The sequence below is a fragment of the Gadus morhua genome, chromosome 14 (assembly GCF_902167405.1).
Source record: "Gadus morhua chromosome 14, gadMor3.0, whole genome shotgun sequence".
Lineage (NCBI taxonomy): Eukaryota > Metazoa > Chordata > Actinopteri > Gadiformes > Gadidae > Gadus > Gadus morhua.
In genome coordinates this window covers 27,488,591-27,507,788 of record NC_044061.1, presented here as the reverse complement: position 1 = coordinate 27,507,788, position 19,198 = coordinate 27,488,591, and the positions used below count along the sequence as shown (strand labels likewise).

Genomic DNA, 19,198 nt, shown 5'->3' with positions numbered 1-19,198 from the left:
ATACAGTACATGTGATATGGTACAGTACTGCAAATACTCTAGATACAGTCTAAGTAGAGTAGAAAGTAGAGAGTTGAGACATAGCTGTTTTCCAGTCGGAATGTCCTTATTATGGATGAAACTGTGAAACGGCTTAGATTAGGGTGGACTCTCTGCCCAGCTTCCTCATAGTCAGACCATGTTTTATGACATGGACCACCAAAGTTGCTCTTATGTCATCGTAAAAATGTTCCGTGCACGGCCTCTTCCACCAAGTCCTCCTCTATGTCTCTGTCCTCCTCTACCTCTGCCTCTTGCTCTTGCTCTTCCTGCATCCATGCTGGAAAGTTCTCAAAATGGTTTACTGTAACTGAGGCCTTTTTGTAGCTGGCTGATTGGTGTTCAGATTTGGAAGAAAGTGTTTTCAGGTGTGTATGTAAGTATTTTCAATTAACCAATGTGGTTAGGATTTTGATGTGTTTTCCCAATGGTACAATGAGATGTCATTTTTGAATTAAGTGTCTTATGTATGAAATAGTGTGTAGTGTGCAGGGGCATGTGTGTTGCAGTAAGGAACAAGTGTGTTGCACAATTACAACTAAAGTGCAAAGCAGCGCTTTCGTTTAAGGATTGGATACATGTGTTTAAGGTATAGAAACAAAAACTTCAAGTTGTATTACTTTGGTCTAAGCATGTGTCTATACTGTTCAAGCAATTGAAAAAAACTGTAAATGGCCTACTTATGAATGCTTACCAAAGTTTTCATAAAAGTGATTGGATGCAATTCTTCTTGTGGACTCTGTTGACCCTGTGGGGCCATAGTGGTGTACTGGTCCTACTCAGGAGGGAGAGTGGGTTGGCTAGTAACCTGAAGGTTGCTAGTTCGATGCCCGGCTCGTCCTAGCTGAGTGTCGAGGTGTCCTTGAGCAAGGCACCTAACCCTAAAACTGCTCCCAACGAGCTGGCTGTTACCTTGCATGGCTGACTCCGCCGTCGGTGTGTGAACGGGTGAATGTGAGGCAGTATTGTAAAGCGCTTCGGCCGGCCAATTGTTAGAAAAGCGCTATATAGAATGCAGTCCATTTAGTGGTGTACTGGCACCAGTGGTGTACTGACACTAGTGGTGTACTGGTACTGGTTCTAGGGCTGTACTAGTGGTGCACTGAAAAGGGTCGGAAAATATTCAGAGCAACGATATTCAGAGGGCTGGTCACGTGGTACAAACTGATCCAATGAGCTTGAACCAAAAGTCTGGGTCTGATTAGAACGAGAATATTCCACACTAACGTCCAAAGTCAGATAACACAACATATTTTATTTTGTACAAAAGGACAATTCCCATCATTCCACAGCGTCTTTACTCTGAGGTTCAGGGGAGGGCGAAACCGGGGCCTGCTCCGCGGCGGGCGCCCCCCTGACCCCCGCTGGTGCCTGGTCCTGGGCGGGGTTCTGGCGCCGGTAGTAGGGGCCGTAGATGTAGACCCCCCCGGCGGTCCCCAGGCACATGGCTACGGCCATCTGGGGGAAGGTGATGCTCCGGCGGAACATGGTCTCCTCTGGTCTGGGAACCGGCCGACGCTCCGGAGCATGAGGAGAACCTGGAGAGAGGAACGGGAAGAGTCACCTCTGCTGCCCGCTTTTACTTTGTAACTGGACGATTCTCCCAAAATGATAATAATTGTCATGGAGTATGTGTGGGAGAGTGTGTATATATATATATATATATATATATATATATATATATGCAAAACACATGCGCGCGCACACACACACACACACACACACACACACACACACACACACACACACACACACACACACACACACACACACACACACACACCACACACACAAACACACACACACAAGTACTTACTATCAGCAAGAGCAACCTAAAATGTCATATGCATTGTGTTGATAAATAGAAAGAATATAAAAAGGATAAGCTCTTCTGCTGTTGAATAATAAGGCATTAGAACAGAACTATTAATCTGAAATAAATAAAAACGAACAGGAAATACAAGAAGCCTCTTGGAGCTTAACTTGACAAAGATACTCCCCCAGTTGTGACCTGAAATATACATTATATATGTCGAATTGTAGGTTATCGTCTAAATTAAAATGTTTTCTGAACTTACCGGAGATATTAGAAGGCACAGAAGATGAGAGACAGCCAAATCTAATACTTATAGGAAAGCTAACGCTACTGTTTGGTCAAGGACCACAGGACGAAACATGTTCCACAACCGGGTACTACAGGAAGGTAGACGGGGTTCTCGCGAGAACTGCTCAATATCTCGCGAACGTGACTGCGTGTCATCTAAATGTTAATAATATAAAAATGTATACACATTGTTGTGTGTCTTATATTTATTAGGAAGATATCAAGATGTGCCCCCTTCATTAACTGTATATGTCCATACATTCAAAACTATAATCGTAAAATTAGGAGGCCTTTATGCAATTTTGAATAACATTTAAAAAATATATATTTGTATCAACCAACAGAACTATACTATATTGAGGAAAAAATGAAATTAACACATTGCACTGATAGATATTTTCTTTAATTTATACAAACTGTAGTTAGTTTTGTAACTTTTATTGTGAAGTAAAGTAACACTTGTACCGGAAATGTAGAGTATAAGGAAGTTGACGAAGTTGCCTCCGTCTAGTTTGTGATTCACAAGCTGGTGGAAGTCTGGATTCATTTATTAATCATTATTACTATATTCTGTAGTCAATGATCTAACAGAACATGTCAGTCTATATCCATGATGGTTAATTTTGTTTGACGTTTAATGTTGCTGATCGTCGTCAAGTATTAGAAATCAACTATTTGGTTGGAATATCGGACAATATTATCGATCACTAATCGAAGACAGATTGTTTCAATGACAAGGGGATTGACGCCACGATGGAGACCATCCGTGCCCCGTTTCGGCTTCAGGGATAAAGGACGAAACTGTCAAACTGAGGAAACGGAAATCCCAGCTACACAACAATGTGGTTTAACGAGGGTGGGCATCTGGATGATAAGTCATAATTAATAAGTCTTCCATCAGCACCTTCTGTTCAGAGGACCATGATTCCTTCCTCCACTCCACAGGCTGGTTGACCTTCGGCATCACCGCCTTCTCGGTGGTGTTTCGGCTGGTCAACTGCTCCTGGTCCAGACCAGCTTCGTGCCTGATGAGTACTGGCAATCCTTAGAAGTCTCCACTACATGGCCTTTGGATATCCTTTTGAACATGATATAGTCGTCCCGGTGACTGAAGCCACTGTGTTTGTTAACATGATGCCGCTGACCTGGTGATAGAATGAACACTGTATTCACCTTGACCTTCTCACTTACGGCTATCTGACCTGGGAGTGGCAGGACCGGTCTCAGAGGGTTCATCTACCCGCTGTTCTTCGCCTCCATTTACAAAACTCTGCACTTCATCGGCTTGGACTCTGTGACTGTGCTGGTAAGTACAAACCACATTTCACTGCTCTTTTTAGCGTTCAGTTTCCTGTGTTGTTCTGTGATGCTAAAGTTGTTCTGCTCTAACCGGAGTGGTCGGCGCATAGATATGGTTTCCCAGAGTCATGCAGGCCCTGCTTGCGTCTGCGGCCGATGTGAAGATGTACTTCTTCACCCGATCGATGGAGAATCCTCGTGTGGCAAAATGGACGGTAAATAATGACAAGACTACAGAATATGATTTTACTTAATGTGCTGTTATCATGTTAACCAAGATAAGATACTTTACATACCCGGTAAAATCACATTAGTATGATTTTATGAATGGATTTCTCTGCACATACTGTTGTTGTTGTTGTTGTTGTTGTTATTGGCCGAGCTAGATTTATTTTGCCCAGTTTCCTGTTGTCAGTACAAGGAGTGCAGGGTGGAATCCTTTCTGATATCCCAACAAACTGTCTCCACTGCTAGTACTTCTGCCAGCTGTGCTCCTGGTTCACCTGGTACTGCTGCACCCGGACCCTGAGTAACACCATGGAGACCACCCTGACCAGCCTGGCCCTCACCTACTACCCCCTCCCGGGCTCCAAAGCACACCACAGGTCAGAGCCCCTCCAGGCCGGGGTCTGTATCTTGTCATCCTCTATCGATCGATCGGAATGAATCATTTTCTTTTTTTAATACGTCTCAGTAAGAAGTATCTGACGCTGGTCGCCATGGCGATCGTGATCCGTTCCCACGGCGCTGATCGTCTGGCTTCCCGCTGCTCGTCTCCCACTTCCACCGGGAGGAGGGCCGGCTGCGGCTCATCACCCACCGCTGCCCTCCCCATAGGGTGAAGGGTCCTCCGTCACGCCCCATACTCAGCACCGATTTGACCTTAAACGTGCTCACTAACCGCCTCTCTGACCCGCAGGGGCTCTTACCCTGGTGAGCTCAACTGTAATCGACTGCCTGTTCTACGGCAAGGTACAGAACCCCCCCCCCGGTCCCCCTGTCTGCTGATTATAAGGTCCTCTCTGAGGCAGTGTGTGTCTAAAGCTGGTTCTCTCCGCAGTGGACCCTGGTGCAGTACAACTTCCTGCGGTTCAACGTGCTGCACGGTTCTGGCCGCGTTCTACGGCTCGCACCCCTGGCACTGGTACCTCAGCCAGGGCTTCGCAGCGGTCGTCGGGCCCACCTGCCCTTCTTCCTCCACGGATGCTCGCTGGCCTCCAGACGCTACAGGGTCCTGCTGGTCACCATACGTCTGGACCCTCATGGTGTACAGGTGAGCTCGGGTCGGGGGTCAAAGGTCATTGAGGTGAACTGCAGGACGGACCAGAGTGCTCACAGTCTGTGATCTGTGAACAGCTTTCTCCCACACAAAGAGTTCCGGTTCATCTACCCCGTGCTGCCCTTCTGCATGCTCTTCTGTGGTGAGGTCCTTTGTCCCGGTATTCACCATGTCATTGTTCATGGTGTCACAACACCCTCGTTGACGAGGTCTGCTCCCCTGGGCCTGAAGGGATGTCGCTGGCCCACCTGAAGGCCCGGAGGCGGGCGGCGGCGGGGGTGCTGCTGGTGGCCAACCTGCTCCCAGCGCTCTATACCGGCCTGGTTCACCAGCGGGGGGCACTGGACGTCATGACCCGTCTGCAGGAGCTCTGTGAGCCCCCCGGCCCCGCGGGCTCCCCCAGCCCTGAGGTCCTGTTCCTCATGCCCTGTCACTCAACCCCCTACTACAGGTACTGTCAAACCTCACCCTGTCACTCAACACCCTGTTACTCCTCACCCTGTCACTCAACACCCTACTACAGGTACTGTCACACCTCACCCTGTCACTCAACCTCCTCCTACAGGTAGTCTGTCACACCTCACCCTGTCACTCAACACCCTGTTACTCCTCACCCTTTCACTCCCTCACCCTACTACAGGTAGTCTGTCACTCCTCACCCTGTCACTCCTCACCCTATCACTCAACACCCTGTTACTCCTCACCCTACTACAGGTAGTCTGTCACTCCTCACCCTGTCACTCCTCACCCTGTCACTCAACATCCTGTTACTCCTCTCCCTTCTACAGGTAGTCTCTGTGGGGGTCTGTGACTCCAGACTCTACAGGTTGTTTCTCTGGGGGTTCTGTGATAGGACTGGTTCCTCTATGTTATCTATTCCACAAAGTAGAGTCCATCATTCTGTTTGTCTGTGTGTGTGGTCCTTATAATGTTTTTTTCTGTGTGATTACACCTCCACCAGGGATTATATATGATCGGTCTTACTTGAAATACTAGAAAACATGAGTAAAAAAAGATTACAAATAGTTTGACATCTACTCCTTTCCTCCTGCAGCCACGTCCACTGCCCCCTCAGGATGAGGTTCCTGGAGTGTCCCCCTGACCTCGGGGGGGCGGGCTACTCTGAGGAGGCCAGGGTGTTCTATCAGGACCCCCTCCACTGGCTCTCAGGGGCCTTCCCAGACCGGGCCGCCCTGCCCACCCACCTGGTGCTGTTTGACGTGCTGGAAAAGGTACAATGTTCGAGGAGGGTTCTGGTCTATTAAACACAATAAGTCGGCTTCACTGTTTTTCCGTTATTAAAACGCTCTGTCGTTGATCTAGGACATTTCCGGATTTCTGGAAAGCAATAAATTCACAAGGACTGCCGAGATATTCCACTCTCACTTCCCTGAAGGGCGAGTTGGAGGAAACATCTTGGTCTACGAGAGACGAGCCGCGGCCCTGGAGGAAAACATACCACCTGATATTTAAAATAGCTTTTATTTGTTTGTTATTAAATGTGAGACAAAACCAAGTTCGTCTGAGTTTAGTTTTTCTTTATTGTTTTTGTTTATCATCCAACACGCCAAACTTGAAGGTCAAATAAAACATCCAGAACAAGATGAGAAGTGGAATGTAGAGTTGGAACATTTAAAAGCGATCTAACCATGGCAAAGAACTTCACAACAACGTGAAGTACAGCAACAAGTCCAATTCAACTTGAACAATAAAACATCACGTCTAATGAGAACCCAAACCTTGCTGCTCAACAGCTTCTTGAAAGTTGATCAATTTACAATAACTAATCTGTTGTGGTTTGAAGTTCTAATTTATAAAGTAGATCAAAGGAACCAGATCACTTGGGGAACACTCTGCCTGTCGGAATGGCTTTTAAGTACATTCCCAACTATTTGAAAACTAAACACAAAAAGCTTAAATTCAGTAGCATTATACAGGAAACATTGTGCAAAACATGTAAGACTCTTAGTCCAAAGCAAATCAGGAAATAATTATAAAGTAAGTGGAAAGACACTATTTGCATATGTTAATATTTTGGATCAAACGGCAATGGGCCCAATTCAATTTTGACGTCAGCCATGTGTGTGTCTGAGTTCCCTCCTGATCGGCTAGATCTCCTCTCTCTCTGGGGCCGCGACCTCGCTCTCTGCTGCTGCTGCTGCTGCTGCTTGACCTGCAGGCTTTCTTTGGTCTGCTTACTGGGACCCTCCGTAGGTCTGTTGGGAAGTTCAGAGGTGAGAAAAGCCTATCATTTACAATCGTGTCACAGGTACACCTTGAAACGCTGTCACTGTTTAACTGGTCTGCGGGAGTTACCTTGGTCCATAGCTCTTAGTGTTTGACTCTCCATAGAAGTGCCTGTCGACGTACTCATCGAGGTCTGCAAACACCCCGTCATCAAGGCCGTAGTACTCGTGCATGTTCTCCAGGTAATCCTCCACGCGGCCGACAAAGTCTTTGAACTGCATCTGGTCGTGGATGAACACGCCGTTGAGGAAGAACTTGTTGATGAACCTGTCCAACTCCCTCCAGTGGTGGAAGTCCTCCACCTCCTGATGGAGGTAGCTCTGGAGGAGCTGGTGGAACTCGTCCGCTCTCACGGGCTCCGTTCCTTCTCCGAAGAGACTCGGGGAGCCCTTGAAGCCACGGTTGAAGACGCGGGCGCCCCGCCTGGGGGCCTCTCGCTGGCTCTGCGTGTCTCCGTCCTCATGGACTTTGTCTCCTGACTTACGGGTGTTCTGGCTGCGCTTGTGGCCCTCGGTGGACTCAGAGGAGTGGCTGTGCTGAGGCCTGTGGGGCCCCTGCTGCCACGGCCCCTTAGTGTCCCAGGGCCCCTTAAAGTCCCAGGGGCCCTTAGCGTTGTTGAATCTTTTGGACTCGGCGGTGGCCTTGTTGATTAACGTTGACGCGGAATCCTTAAAATGGCGGAAGGTTGATTTGACGGAATCAGAGAACTTCCTCAGGTTCTCCTTCACTGCCTCCTTGGCCTTCTTGAGCTGCTCCTTGTGGTGATGGACAAACTCCTTGGAGGAGTTCTTCACTGCCTCGAAGGTCTTCTTCAACTTCCCGGCCATGCCCTCTTTGGACTTCTGGGCTCTGGGCGGAGTGTCTCCTTTGGCCTTCTCCTCCTTGCTCTCCACGTACAGCCGCTCCCACAGGTCTGAGCGCTGCTGCTCAAAGCCCAGCCTCTTCTCCAGCTCCGTCAGCCGCGTCTGGGTCTCCGCCTGGCTCTGCTCCGCCCCGGCGCTGCTGCCGGCCAGCTGCTCCAGCTCCTCCTGAGGCCCTCCGTGAACCTCCTCTCCCGGTCCAGCTCCTTCCTCAGCGAGCGCGTCTCCGCCATGGCTGCGTCCCTCTGGCTGAGCACGCCGCGCCCCAGCACCCGCCTCGCCTCCAGCTGCTCCGTCAGCCTCTGGTTCTCCGACACCAGGGGGTCCGCGCCGCGGGCCCCGAGCCGGGCCACCTCGGAGCGCAGGGCCCGCAGCTCCTCCTGCAGGCCCCACAGAGAGCGTTGCTCCTGCTCCAGGGAGCTCTGCAGCTGCTGCTTCTCCGAGGCCAGCCGCTGCCCCTGGGCCTCCATCAGGGCCCTCTCCTCCACCCCCTGCTGCAGCCGCACCTCCAGCTCATAGCCCTGGGCCTGGAGGACACCATACAAAGGGAAGCACTGGTTATCATAATGAATCAACTCGTCTAGTTAATCACCTGTACTCCATAATCACAGCTCCGCACTCCGCACAGCTCCGCACACACAAAGTGGTCAAACCTGCTTGTTATTCATTATATTTGCTCAGGTTGAATCATGTTTAAAATACTACATAACTAATAATGAATATTCCCAGTGGTTCTACTTGGGAGGCTGTAGAGAAGGACAGGTCACCTGTAGCAGGGTCTGTCGTATATTGAGCTCCTCATTCTCTTTCGATATATTTATTATCATCTCCACGAAGCTTCTGTGATTGAGCTCTTCTTTGGGAAACCAAGCCAGGTCCTATAGGGTGAAACAAAACGTCCACAGGATGAACTGACAAGAACTAGCAGGATCATTTCTCTCAATACCTTTCAGAAATCCACCTTTTAAGTAACACGTTAATTTAATTATTTATTTATTGGTTTATTTCAGGGACATTGTACAATGATCAACAGTTAAACTGTAAGTGAGCCAGAGTTAGCCTAAGAGGCTAGTTTACATCCGTTGTCCCCGGATATATTATAGCTTTACTAATACACTAAAGTACACGTTTAGTGTTTTGTTTATTGTAAGCATCTCTCATACCTCGTCTTTAAAAAAGGTTCTCAAACACTCTTCAAGCACTGCGTCAGGATCCCTACACACTGCGTGTGTAGGGAATCCCTGCTGAGGTTGGCCTGAAATACAAAGTACAATGACTACAAAATACGATGAACATGAGAACCTTGAACAAACAGACCAACACTGACCAATCAAATATCAATCTCAGTTACAATCTGTCTGCATTTCTGCATGTCGTCAAAGCCCTGAAGCGAATGGTAGATTCCAGTTCTGCCATTGATGCTAAACCTCCCGTAATTTCCGTAACATTTCCTGCATGCCAAGCAGTTCTTACAGTTCCAATGTAATCCGACTCTGGTGACTCTTCCTGGAGGTATTTACCGTAGGAGTGGCCCACGCTAATGCTGACGGCGACCAGCAGCACCAGCAGGACACACGTGTTGAGGCTGCAGCCGGCCTCCCCCGGCCCTGGGACCCGGGCCCCGCGAGCCTCATGGGCCTTGGGAACCTCCTCCCCCTCCTCCTCCCGCTCCTCCGCCTGCTCCTGCTCCTGCTCCTCCTCACTCTGGCCAGACCCCGGCGCCCCTACCTCCGGGGGGTCTGCCAGCAGGGGGCCGGTGTTCCTCCGGGGGCGCCTCCTCCGCAGGGCGGTGGCTGCTCCGCCCACGGACTCGTCCTCACTGCTGCTGCTGGACGGGGGCGGCGGGGGCGGCTGGGCCGGCAGCACTGAGGATCAACACATTCATGTATTAGTGTCGGACCAAGCAGCCCTATGTTATATCAGTCCAACACATTCATGTATTAGTGTCGGACCAAGCAGCCCTATGTTATATCAGTCCAACACATTCATGTATTAGTGTCGGACCAAGCAGCCCTATGTTATATCAGTCCAACACATTCATGTATTAGTGTCAGACCAAGCAGCCCTATGTTATATCAGTCCAACACATTCATGTATTAGTGTCGGACCGCCGAAAATTTCAACACGGGAAGAGCTTAGCGGTAGGGCAAAATCTGTGCACGTTCACGTCGGCAGCAACCGCTTCCTGGTCCAACCGCCGCAGTTGTAACCGCCTCCCCTCTGCCGCCCTTCCCTTATTGAGATGATTGGAGGCGGCGAGTTGCCGCGCGGCAGTGTGCAAGCAGCTTTAGTCTCGGACCAAGCAGCCCTACGTTATATCACAGTCCAACACGTTCATTATATTTATGTTTTAGTCTCAGACCAAGCAGATTGCAGCGTAGAGTAAGTGTTGATAAACAACTACTGATTGATCAAATTCATAATTAAGTCATGGTTGAGTTACTTCAAACAATCGTCAGGGAAAATGCAGAAAGCCAACCACTGCCAAAGATAACGTCAAATAGTTACGGCTACAGTTACCGTGTCGTCAATCACTCTTTGGCACAACGTAGGTTGGTGATACACACAGTCGATAAACAGGAAGAGACAACATGCTACCAAACAAGCATTACAGGTTTACGTCCTGTAACCGCATCCTGATCTTCCTGGGGGTTAAGCTCCGGTTAGTTCTCTCTGGGTTGCTCAAGATGCACACACTTCACTAGCATCACTCTGGGACCACCTGGCAGGGAGCTGCTCCCGGTGAGCTGCAGTCTCAGCCGGAGGCCTAACCGCCACAGAGTCTGAGGAAGCCTCCAGGAACCTCCTGCTACAAAGAACGGCATCATGGGACAGGGGGGACTCAGAAACTCTACCGTTTCTTGGTTTTCTATTCATAGCTCGTCTCGGAAGTCTTGTATCTGCTTTGTAAATACTTGAAACCTTGCACTGATTAAAAGTGTCACGTGAGCCAAAGAAGTTCTAGTGTGAAAGGTGGAAGTGCGTCCTACCGGTCTCTACGGCCGTGAAGGTGTACTGACTGCTGGACGAGGTTCCCATGTAGGACTCCTCGTTGGCTGCTGGTTCACCCCGCTCCTCGTCCTCCTCGTCCTCCAGCTCCTTCATGTCTCCTAAGGTCATGATGTCGGAGGAGGAGAGGTCGCTGGAGGAGCACAGCGCCACGTGCTCCTGGGATGCGGCGCCCCCTAGGGCCTGCAGGGGAACAACAGGTTGGCACAATGAAACATGAGATTTCTGCATGGGGAACTCCAAACTTCAAATATGAATTCAAACTTTACTACAAGCCTATGTTCCTCACTCAGTTTTCATGTGAAAAGTAGTAGAGTAGAGAGCCGGTGGTGGACATAAGGGTTTACACAGTTGTAAGCAATGTATTCTGACCTCAGATGCTGACATTGTTTCCTCAAAGGTTTCTTCCAGCACAGTTTCATCTAGTGGATCGCTTTTCCCTTCAAAGCAACCAGCTAGGAAGAATAAATGCACATGGATCAAGAGGTTATAAACAATAATAATAAATGTGTTTGTTAGACACACATTACATAACCGGTTTGAAACAATGTAAACCAAAGAGTTTAGTCAAATCTTTGGTTTATATTATTTCCAACCGGTTATGTAATGCAGCACTTGATTGACTGCTGTAGCATTGATCTAAATATAAAGTCACATCCTGGTTTTCCTTACCGGTAGGAACCAGCAAGTCTGGCTCCCGAACGGGAGGAAAGCTGGCCGGACCATTCCCGAATTCCAGTGCCTGATCAAGGCCCAGGCTCTCTATGTCTGAACCCTGCAAAACACACAAAAACACGATCATATCGAACCTCAACACAGACATGTACATAATGACAAAGACATATATAATAAGAATTGCAAAATTACAGCTTGTTATAATGTATGCACAACTTTTATTTTACTGCATTTAAACAGAGCAACTTCAAATAAGCTCAGAGCTCCATACAACTGGTGGACAACTAGAGAGGAACGAGAGATAATCACCTCATTGCTGATCAGAGTCCATCCACAGGAGGATTCTGTATCACTCGAGGTTTCTGACATTTTGACCAGTAGTGCAGCCCTCCTGAGGTGAGAGAGACCGTAGTGCAGCCCTCCCGGAGTGAGAGAGAGACAGTTTGTGCACCCCTCCTGGGGTGAGAGATACAGTACGTGCAGCCCTCCTGGGGTGAAACGTGCAGCTCTCCTGCTGTGACGTCAGAGTTTATTGCATCTAAACCACAACAATAACATGGATTAAAAATACAACACAATATCGACCTCTAGCGGGGCGGGCTAAAAGCCCACTAAACTGAAACTGAGAACTAAAACAATCACGATATGACAGGCTGGGACTGAACAACTGTTGACCTTAATTCATCTACTTTAATTTCTCCGTAAAAAGATAATGACTACATGTCTGAAGTTACCTGGTAACGTAATACATGATGCAAGTGGCTAACAACCGCCAAGCATAAGCTATATTGAATGCAATAACTGTGTCCATTCTTTAGTTAAAGTTACACAGGACAGCTAAATCAACAAACGAAGAAAAATGTGTTTATTTACCGGGAGAATCACTGATGCAACTCGTTGCAAGAACAAATATCTGTTGTGCTCTGGGCCTCGGTCGCCCGCATCCAGCAACGACAGCCCAGTTCAGTGGAATGATGGGAAATATAGTTCACAGGAGGAAACACGCCGCCGAGTTTCTCCACATTTAAACTACATAACCCATCGTGCCTGCATGAAGAACTTGGGCCAACAGACGATAGGGAGAGAACCACGTGGTGACGTGAACAACAACAACAACAAGGGCGGATTAACATGGGAGGAGGTCTCGTCGATAGACTCTTCTACACGATCACATCTAATATTAAATATTGTTTCAAACGACAACTGAATATTGACTTTATATCCTGTCGTGGGTAAATAATTGTAACTAAAATATAAAATGATATATACATTATATAAACCTTTTTTATATAATTACTAGTCATTTGTATACATTCTCCTGGGACCTAAAGGTCCCTCCTTCCCTCTCTTATTGAAAGGTTTTAAGATAGTCTCATTTGCATTTCCATTGTCCACGAAGTCAATCGACTGACTTCTTTGTTGTGTTTATTGCTTTAACTGTCTTCCAGCCTTGCAGACATGTCCACTTCAACTTGTAATAACATGTCTCTCAAGCCATGGCTGACTGAACCCTTCAGTCAGCCATGGCTGACAAACTCTAAACTCACGATGGTCACCCCCCTCACCTTTGTTGTTCTGTAATGTATTTTGCCTCAATTCTCAACCCAAGCCTTATGAATCTTTTTTTTTATTCTTATTTTTTTTTATTTCTAGATCATGACCTGCTTTGAGGGAGCACTTATTTAATAGGCCTACTTGATGCCTTGACATTACTCTCTAACAGCCTATTAATATGAAAGTACAATTGGAGATTTTGAAATAGTGATCTTATTGAAATTTATGAAAGAATAACTTTTTACAAGATGATTCTAATTTTCATTGGATTATATACACTAATTAAAACACATGAATATCCTATTTCTGTTAAGTCTCTTCCATGAAATGCAGCTTAACCAAACTGCACCTTTTTATGTAATAAAGTAAACTTTAAGTTTCATGTTTTTATGAAGTTTCTACAGGTTCAAATACTTTGGGTTGTATGATTGAAGCCCACGTACTTCAATTATAAAAAAAGGTTGATTTAAGCTTACAAATTATTCAAAATATCAAAGCTTAATAAAGAATAGCCTGTATAGACTGTATAGCGCGGAAAGGGCTATTGCCGCTACTTTTGGTGGAGCAGCTTGTGGCTTCCCCCCACTGTAAAAGCCGCTAAGTATAGCTTCCTTTGTTTCCTTTGAGTAGAAGCAGCTCGGCTGTGTTCTAAGTTACCACATTTGTTTGGTAACACTTTTGTTTAAAAAAAAAAAAGTTTCCGTTCAGTCACTCACGTTTAAGGCAGCATTCTCGCGTCCCCTCCCTGTAACACTGTTGTGTAACACTGTTGTGTATTTCTTTTCAGTCACTCACTGGTGAAGGCAGCGCTCTCGCGTCCTCTCCCGGTAACACTGCTGTATATTTGAGCTCAGTCACTTTCCAGTGAAGGCAGCGCTCTCGCGTCCTCTCCTGGTAACACTGCTGTGTAATTCTTTTCAGTCGCTTACTGGTGAAGACTGCGCTCTCGCGTCCTCTCCCAGTAACACTGTCTTGTGTTTTTTGAGTTAGAAGCTTACTGGTGAAGGCAGTGCTCTCGCTCCCTCTCCCAGTGTTCTGCTGATGGCTCATGTGTGTGGCCCTCCTTGAGCCTGACGATGGTCATGATCGCTGCCCCTCTTGCCTCGGCTTCGAGCATTTGAGGGAGGGCCTTACCGAGAGGGCCTGTATGAACTGCGGCTCCATGCCCTTGGCACTCAGGCTGGCTAGGCTCGCAGCGGTGGAACGTCCGACAGCCGTCGACCTTCCCTCAATGACGCCACTTCCTTCGGCTCAGCCCGGCCGTTCTTGGCGTCGGGGTAGAGCAGTGCCCCCTCCCCCCAGGAAAAGGGCTAGGAACGAGCTAGCATCCAAGGTGGATCGCTTGTCGTCCGACATGGTGAGGATACAGGAGCTCCTCCTGACCCTGCAACCTGGGGCGGGTGGGGCGGTGGCTGGCTCCAGCCTGACCCTTCCTTGGGGATGCGCCTAGCACGGGCGATGTCCTGTCGCTGGCGGCGTTGGTTAACCTCTTTAGTGAAGGTGCCACTGAGGAGGAAACCTCAAACACTTTTGGGAAGGCCTCCCGCTCCTCTGCTCAGAGCTCTGGGCACAGCATAGAGGGTAAACCCATGGGGGCCGTCATCCGTACGGGACCTGGCTCGCCTGGGGCTCGATGCTCCTCAGGAAGACTTGGCTCAGCCTAGCGCCTTTTTCAGGTGCAGCCCTGCCACAGCCCCTTTCTCTGTCCCTCCTTCGGAGGAGTACTTAAAGGAGCTACATGTTTTCTGGAAGGATGCCAAGGCTCTCCCCCGTCCTTCTGCCAGTGCTCGGGCCTTGGGCTGCCATTGCGGGATCCAGCGCAGTATGGGCTGGGTCGCATGCCACCCGTTGAGCCCGCCATTGCCTCCCTCATTTTGACTCCCGATCAGGCTTTGCGGCCGGATGCCAGGTGTCCTCGGCCCCAGTGCAGGGTCACAGACGACCTGCGACGCAGCAGCGCGTATGGGTCTGATAGGCAACTCCCTCTCCCACCTAATGCTGGCGCTCTCGACTTCACTGCAACAAGCTGTAGTTGAGTCTTCTACGCAGGACCTGAGTGATGCATCCCTACAGGCCTTTGCCCTCATGTCCAGGAAATTGGGCTGTGTCATGTCCACCCTGGTCCAGACTCGCCGCCAGGTTTTGTTGGCTCAGTCGCCCCTGAAGGAGGCATTCAGGAAGGCCCTCAGAGCCGTACCAGTGGTTCCGGGGGAGCTGTTTGGATCAGCTTTGAGACGCTGGAGCGAGCTGGCCAAGCTAGGCAAACCAACCTGCAGCTGTCGGGTCTTCACAGGAGTGTGTCCGCTCCCAGCCATGCTCTTATCCAGCGAGAGACGAGGGCCTACGTAGATCTCGGCGGCCCGCCTAGCAGCCCGCTGATAACTTTCGCGCCCGCCCATCGCCCGGGCAGCCTTGGGCCGCGCAGCCTCGCCGGTACCCCTCCAGAGCCGACAGAGGCCGGGGGGCCAGGCGCTAGGACCACGGGGCCGGTCGTCGGCTGTTTTTCCCAGCAGCAGCTCAGTTACTGGGCTGCCTGTACTATAGAACCCTGGTTGGTTTCCACCTTAACCCGAGGGTACAAATTACAGATCCGACGGCGGCCCCAGGCCTTTGGCCGGGTCAAGATTACAGTCGTCCGTCATCCGACAAAGGCTGCAGCTCTGGCCCAGGAGCTATCCGCCCTCGATCGCCTCCTGGGTCGCGATCGAGCCAGTGGACCCTCAGTTATAACCCGGGGGGTTCTACTCAGCGTACTTTCTGGTATCCGAGAAAGCCGGCGGATTCCGGCCAATTCTAGATCTTAGGGGCCTGAACACGTTTTTAACGGTTTTACCATTCCACATGCTCACCTCTGCAGACACCCTGAGGGTAGTTGCCAGGGGGGAGTGGCTCACGACTATAGACCTAAACGACGCCTATTTTCTTGTGCCGGTTGCGTCACACGACAGGCTGTTCCTGAGGTTTGCCTATCGGGGCCGGCATTTCCAGTTCAGGGTACTTCCCTTCGGGATTTCCCTCTCCCCGAGGGTTTTCACCAGGGTTGTGGCGGCAGCCCTTGCACCCCTGCAGACGCGAGAATGAAGGTCCTGCCGTATCTGGACGACTGGCTGGTCTGTGCGCCGTCCAGGTCCCAGGTGGCCCAGGACACGGCCCGCCTGCTGTCGCACGTCGCCCGGCTGGGCTTGACGGTGAACCGATTGAAGAGTTGCCTGGACCCTTCCCAACGGGTTACCAATCTGGGGTTGGTCCTAAACTCGGTCGCCATGAGGGCCTACCTTTCACCTCGGCGCGTGAACGACATCCTCCGCCTCCTTCCCCTCTTCAGAGCCAGCAGGAGGCTGCTTTTTATTCAGTTCCTTCAGCTTTTGGGCAGGCTGGCAGCTGCTTCAACTGTGGTGCCTCTGGGCTTACTTTCCCTGCGCCAACTCCAATGTGGCTGAACAGCCTGCACCTAGATGCCAAGTGGCACAGGCAGAGGAGGGTCAAGGTGACCCTGCAGTGTTTCGTCTCTCTGGCTCCATGGAGGGTGAGAGCGTATCTGGCGGCAGGCGAACCCATGGGCGCAATTCCGGTACGCTGGGAGTTGGTAACAACGGACGCCTGCCTCTCGGATGGGGCGCAGTGTGGCAGGGCAGGACTGCGCAGGGACGGTGGTCTGGCCGAGACATTGCACAAAACATCAATGTGCTAGAGCTCCGGGCTGTGCAGCTGGCACTGGCCAGCTTTCTGCCCCATTTGGCAGGCCAGCATGTCCTGGTCCGGTCGGATAACATGGCCACGGTTTCCCAGGTGAACCACCAGGTGGGCACCAGGTCGGCACGGCTTCTCCGGGTATCCCAGAGCCTGTTGACTTGGGCTTCTCCCGGGCGGCAGACTTCCTCTCCCGACGGAAGCCTCCACCGGGGGAATGGCGGCTTCACCCCTAGGTGGTGGAGTCGATGTGGGGCCTCTTCGGCAGGGCAGAGGTAGATCTCTTTGCCTCGGAGGAGTCGGCGCATTGCCACCTCTGGTTCTCCTGGGCAGAAGCGTCCAGCCCTTTAGGGCAGGATGCGCTGGCGCACGATTGGCTGGACAGGCCTCTCTATGCGTATCCACCATTGCCTCTGATTCTACGACACTCCTTCTGGTGTCCCCCTTTTGGCTGGGAAGGCTCTGGTATCCACTGCTGCTCAGGCTCTGCTGCAGCTCGCCATGGCGCCTCCCCGACAGGAGGGATCTCCTGTCAAAGCTTGGGGGTCAGATCTGGCATCCCAAACCCCGTCGCCTTCAGCTCTGGGCTTGGCCACTGCAGGGCCTGACCCACTGCTGAGGGATTGCAGTGCGGCTGTCAGGGGTACTATAATGAGTGCCAGGGCACCGTCGACCAGGTTGCAGTACAAAAACAGAGGGAAGCTGTTCTCCAACTGGTGTATGGCTTGGGCCGTGGATCCAGCGCACTGCGCTGTGCCCACCGTGCTGGAATTCCTGCAGTTCCTCCTGGATAGTGGCCGATCGCACTCTACCTTGAGGGTCTATGTCGCTGCCATCTCCTCCCTACACGATAGGGTTGACAGCGCCACGTTTGGATGCCACAGGTTAGTGTCCCACTTTCTTAGTGGGGCTTTGAGGCTGCGTCCCCCTACAGCCATGAGGGCTCCAGCATGGGACCTGCCGCTGGTGCTGGAAGCCTTGTCATCACCTCCCTTCGAGCCTTTGGGTCAAGGGGGGTTGAAGTGGCTGTCCTTTTACTCGCCATAACCTCTGCAAAGCGTGTCGGGGAGTTACATGCCCTATCGGTGAGTGATACATGCTTGAGGTGGAACTCTGATGGCTCGGGTGTCACTCTATGGCCAAATGTTGCGTTCCTGCCAAAGGTGCTTCCACGCAATCACCTTAACAAGCCCATCCAGTTAGCATGCTTTGACCCCCCCATCTGAGGAGGGTGGGTCTGAGCTGCTGTGCCCAGTGCGGGCCCTTAGGGCTTATATTTCTGCTACCGCCAGTATTCGCCAGTCTGAGCAGCTTTTTGTTTGCCATGGTGGCCCTAACAGGGACAAAACAAAGCAGAGGCTGTCCCACTGGATTGTGGAGACCATAACGCATACCTACGGGACCAGTGGTCGCCCCCCCCGCCATCCAGGGTGAGGTGACACTCAACCAGGAGCGTCTCAACATCATGGGCTGCCCTGAGAGGGGTGCCCTTGGGGACCATCTGTGCCGTGGCGTCCTGGACGTCGCCTAGCACATTCTCCAGGTTCTACCGTGTCAACGTTGCCACTCCCCATCTAATGGGCGTGGTCCTGATGCCAAGCTCTGCTGTCTCCAGGCAGTCGGGTGAGTGCTTGGATTCTTCGTGATGTTGTTGGTATTGGCCATCCAGTGCTTATTGCACCGCCTCTGGCGGTCAGTAAGGATGAAATAGAACGCAGAGTTACGTATGGAACTCCGGTTCTATGAATCCTGGACGACCGCCAGAGTTACAGGTCACTCAGAAGTCTTGTGGTTCGCGAGAAGATTCTGGGAACAGATCCTCTGTCGACACCGGGCTATATAGCCCATCCGGTGTCACGAGGGTCACAGGTGACTTTGTTGGTTTCAGTACTCGAACTGCACATGCAGTCCAGTGCTTAATGCACCGCCTCTGGCGGTCATGCATGATTCATAGAACCAGAGTTACATACGTAACTCTGCGTTCTAAGTTTTGGGTTCAGATTGCCTTTTCTTCCCACTACTTTCCTGAGCTTTACTTTTGACGGGGGAGTGGTCTGAGTGATCAGAGATGCATGCTGGGGTTTTGCGCTGTCTGAAGTCTAAAGTTCTGTGCGCGCCCTCCCCCCCCCCCCCCCCTTATGAACCAAATGTTTGAGAGGCCTTCGTGACGTCAGTTACGTGAGCTGGAATGTCCTTCAAGATGGTGAAAGGGACTCCCCCTAAGGTCAAACGCCCGGGCCAAGATGTGAGGGCTCCACCTCTCAGCAACTAGAACACAACTTCAGTCCTTTACCTGAGAACTATGGAGCACATCGTACTCCATCGTCCCTGGCTGACGAAGACCAGGAATCTGGAGGAAGACCAGGACTCTGCCTGCCAACAATAAGTACTGGTGAGTCTGCATGAACTGTACTGTTAACGATCAGACATGACTACCAAGGA

The 19,198-nt window shown here is 50.5% G+C and overlaps 2 protein-coding genes across 2 annotated transcripts; one reads left to right on the top strand and one right to left on the bottom strand.

Annotated features, from left to right (window-relative positions):
- Positions 1–2,896: 2,896 nt before the first annotated feature.
- Positions 2,897–6,237, top strand: pigb (phosphatidylinositol glycan anchor biosynthesis, class B). The gene is given in 20 exon segments (XM_030377532.1): positions 2,897–2,909; positions 3,020–3,142; positions 3,145–3,195; positions 3,198–3,216; positions 3,331–3,364; positions 3,366–3,449; positions 3,553–3,657; positions 3,917–4,047; positions 4,137–4,179; positions 4,181–4,204; positions 4,206–4,266; positions 4,350–4,414; positions 4,503–4,550; positions 4,552–4,618; positions 4,621–4,691; positions 4,693–4,715; positions 4,799–4,863; positions 4,953–5,172; positions 5,776–5,953; positions 6,045–6,237. Coding segments are annotated over 20 exon segments (1,575 nt in total). The 3' UTR covers positions 6,195–6,237.
- Positions 6,238–6,244: 7 nt separating this feature from the next.
- On the bottom strand, positions 6,245–12,527 carry ccpg1 (cell cycle progression 1). The gene is given in 11 exon segments (XM_030376924.1): positions 6,245–6,937; positions 7,038–7,998; positions 8,001–8,355; positions 8,596–8,706; positions 8,992–9,083; positions 9,349–9,693; positions 10,819–11,020; positions 11,210–11,292; positions 11,510–11,612; positions 11,822–12,050; positions 12,386–12,527. Coding segments are annotated over 10 exon segments (2,502 nt in total). The 5' UTR covers positions 11,882–12,050; positions 12,386–12,527; the 3' UTR covers positions 6,245–6,747.
- Between the last annotated feature and the right edge of the window lie 6,671 nt (positions 12,528–19,198).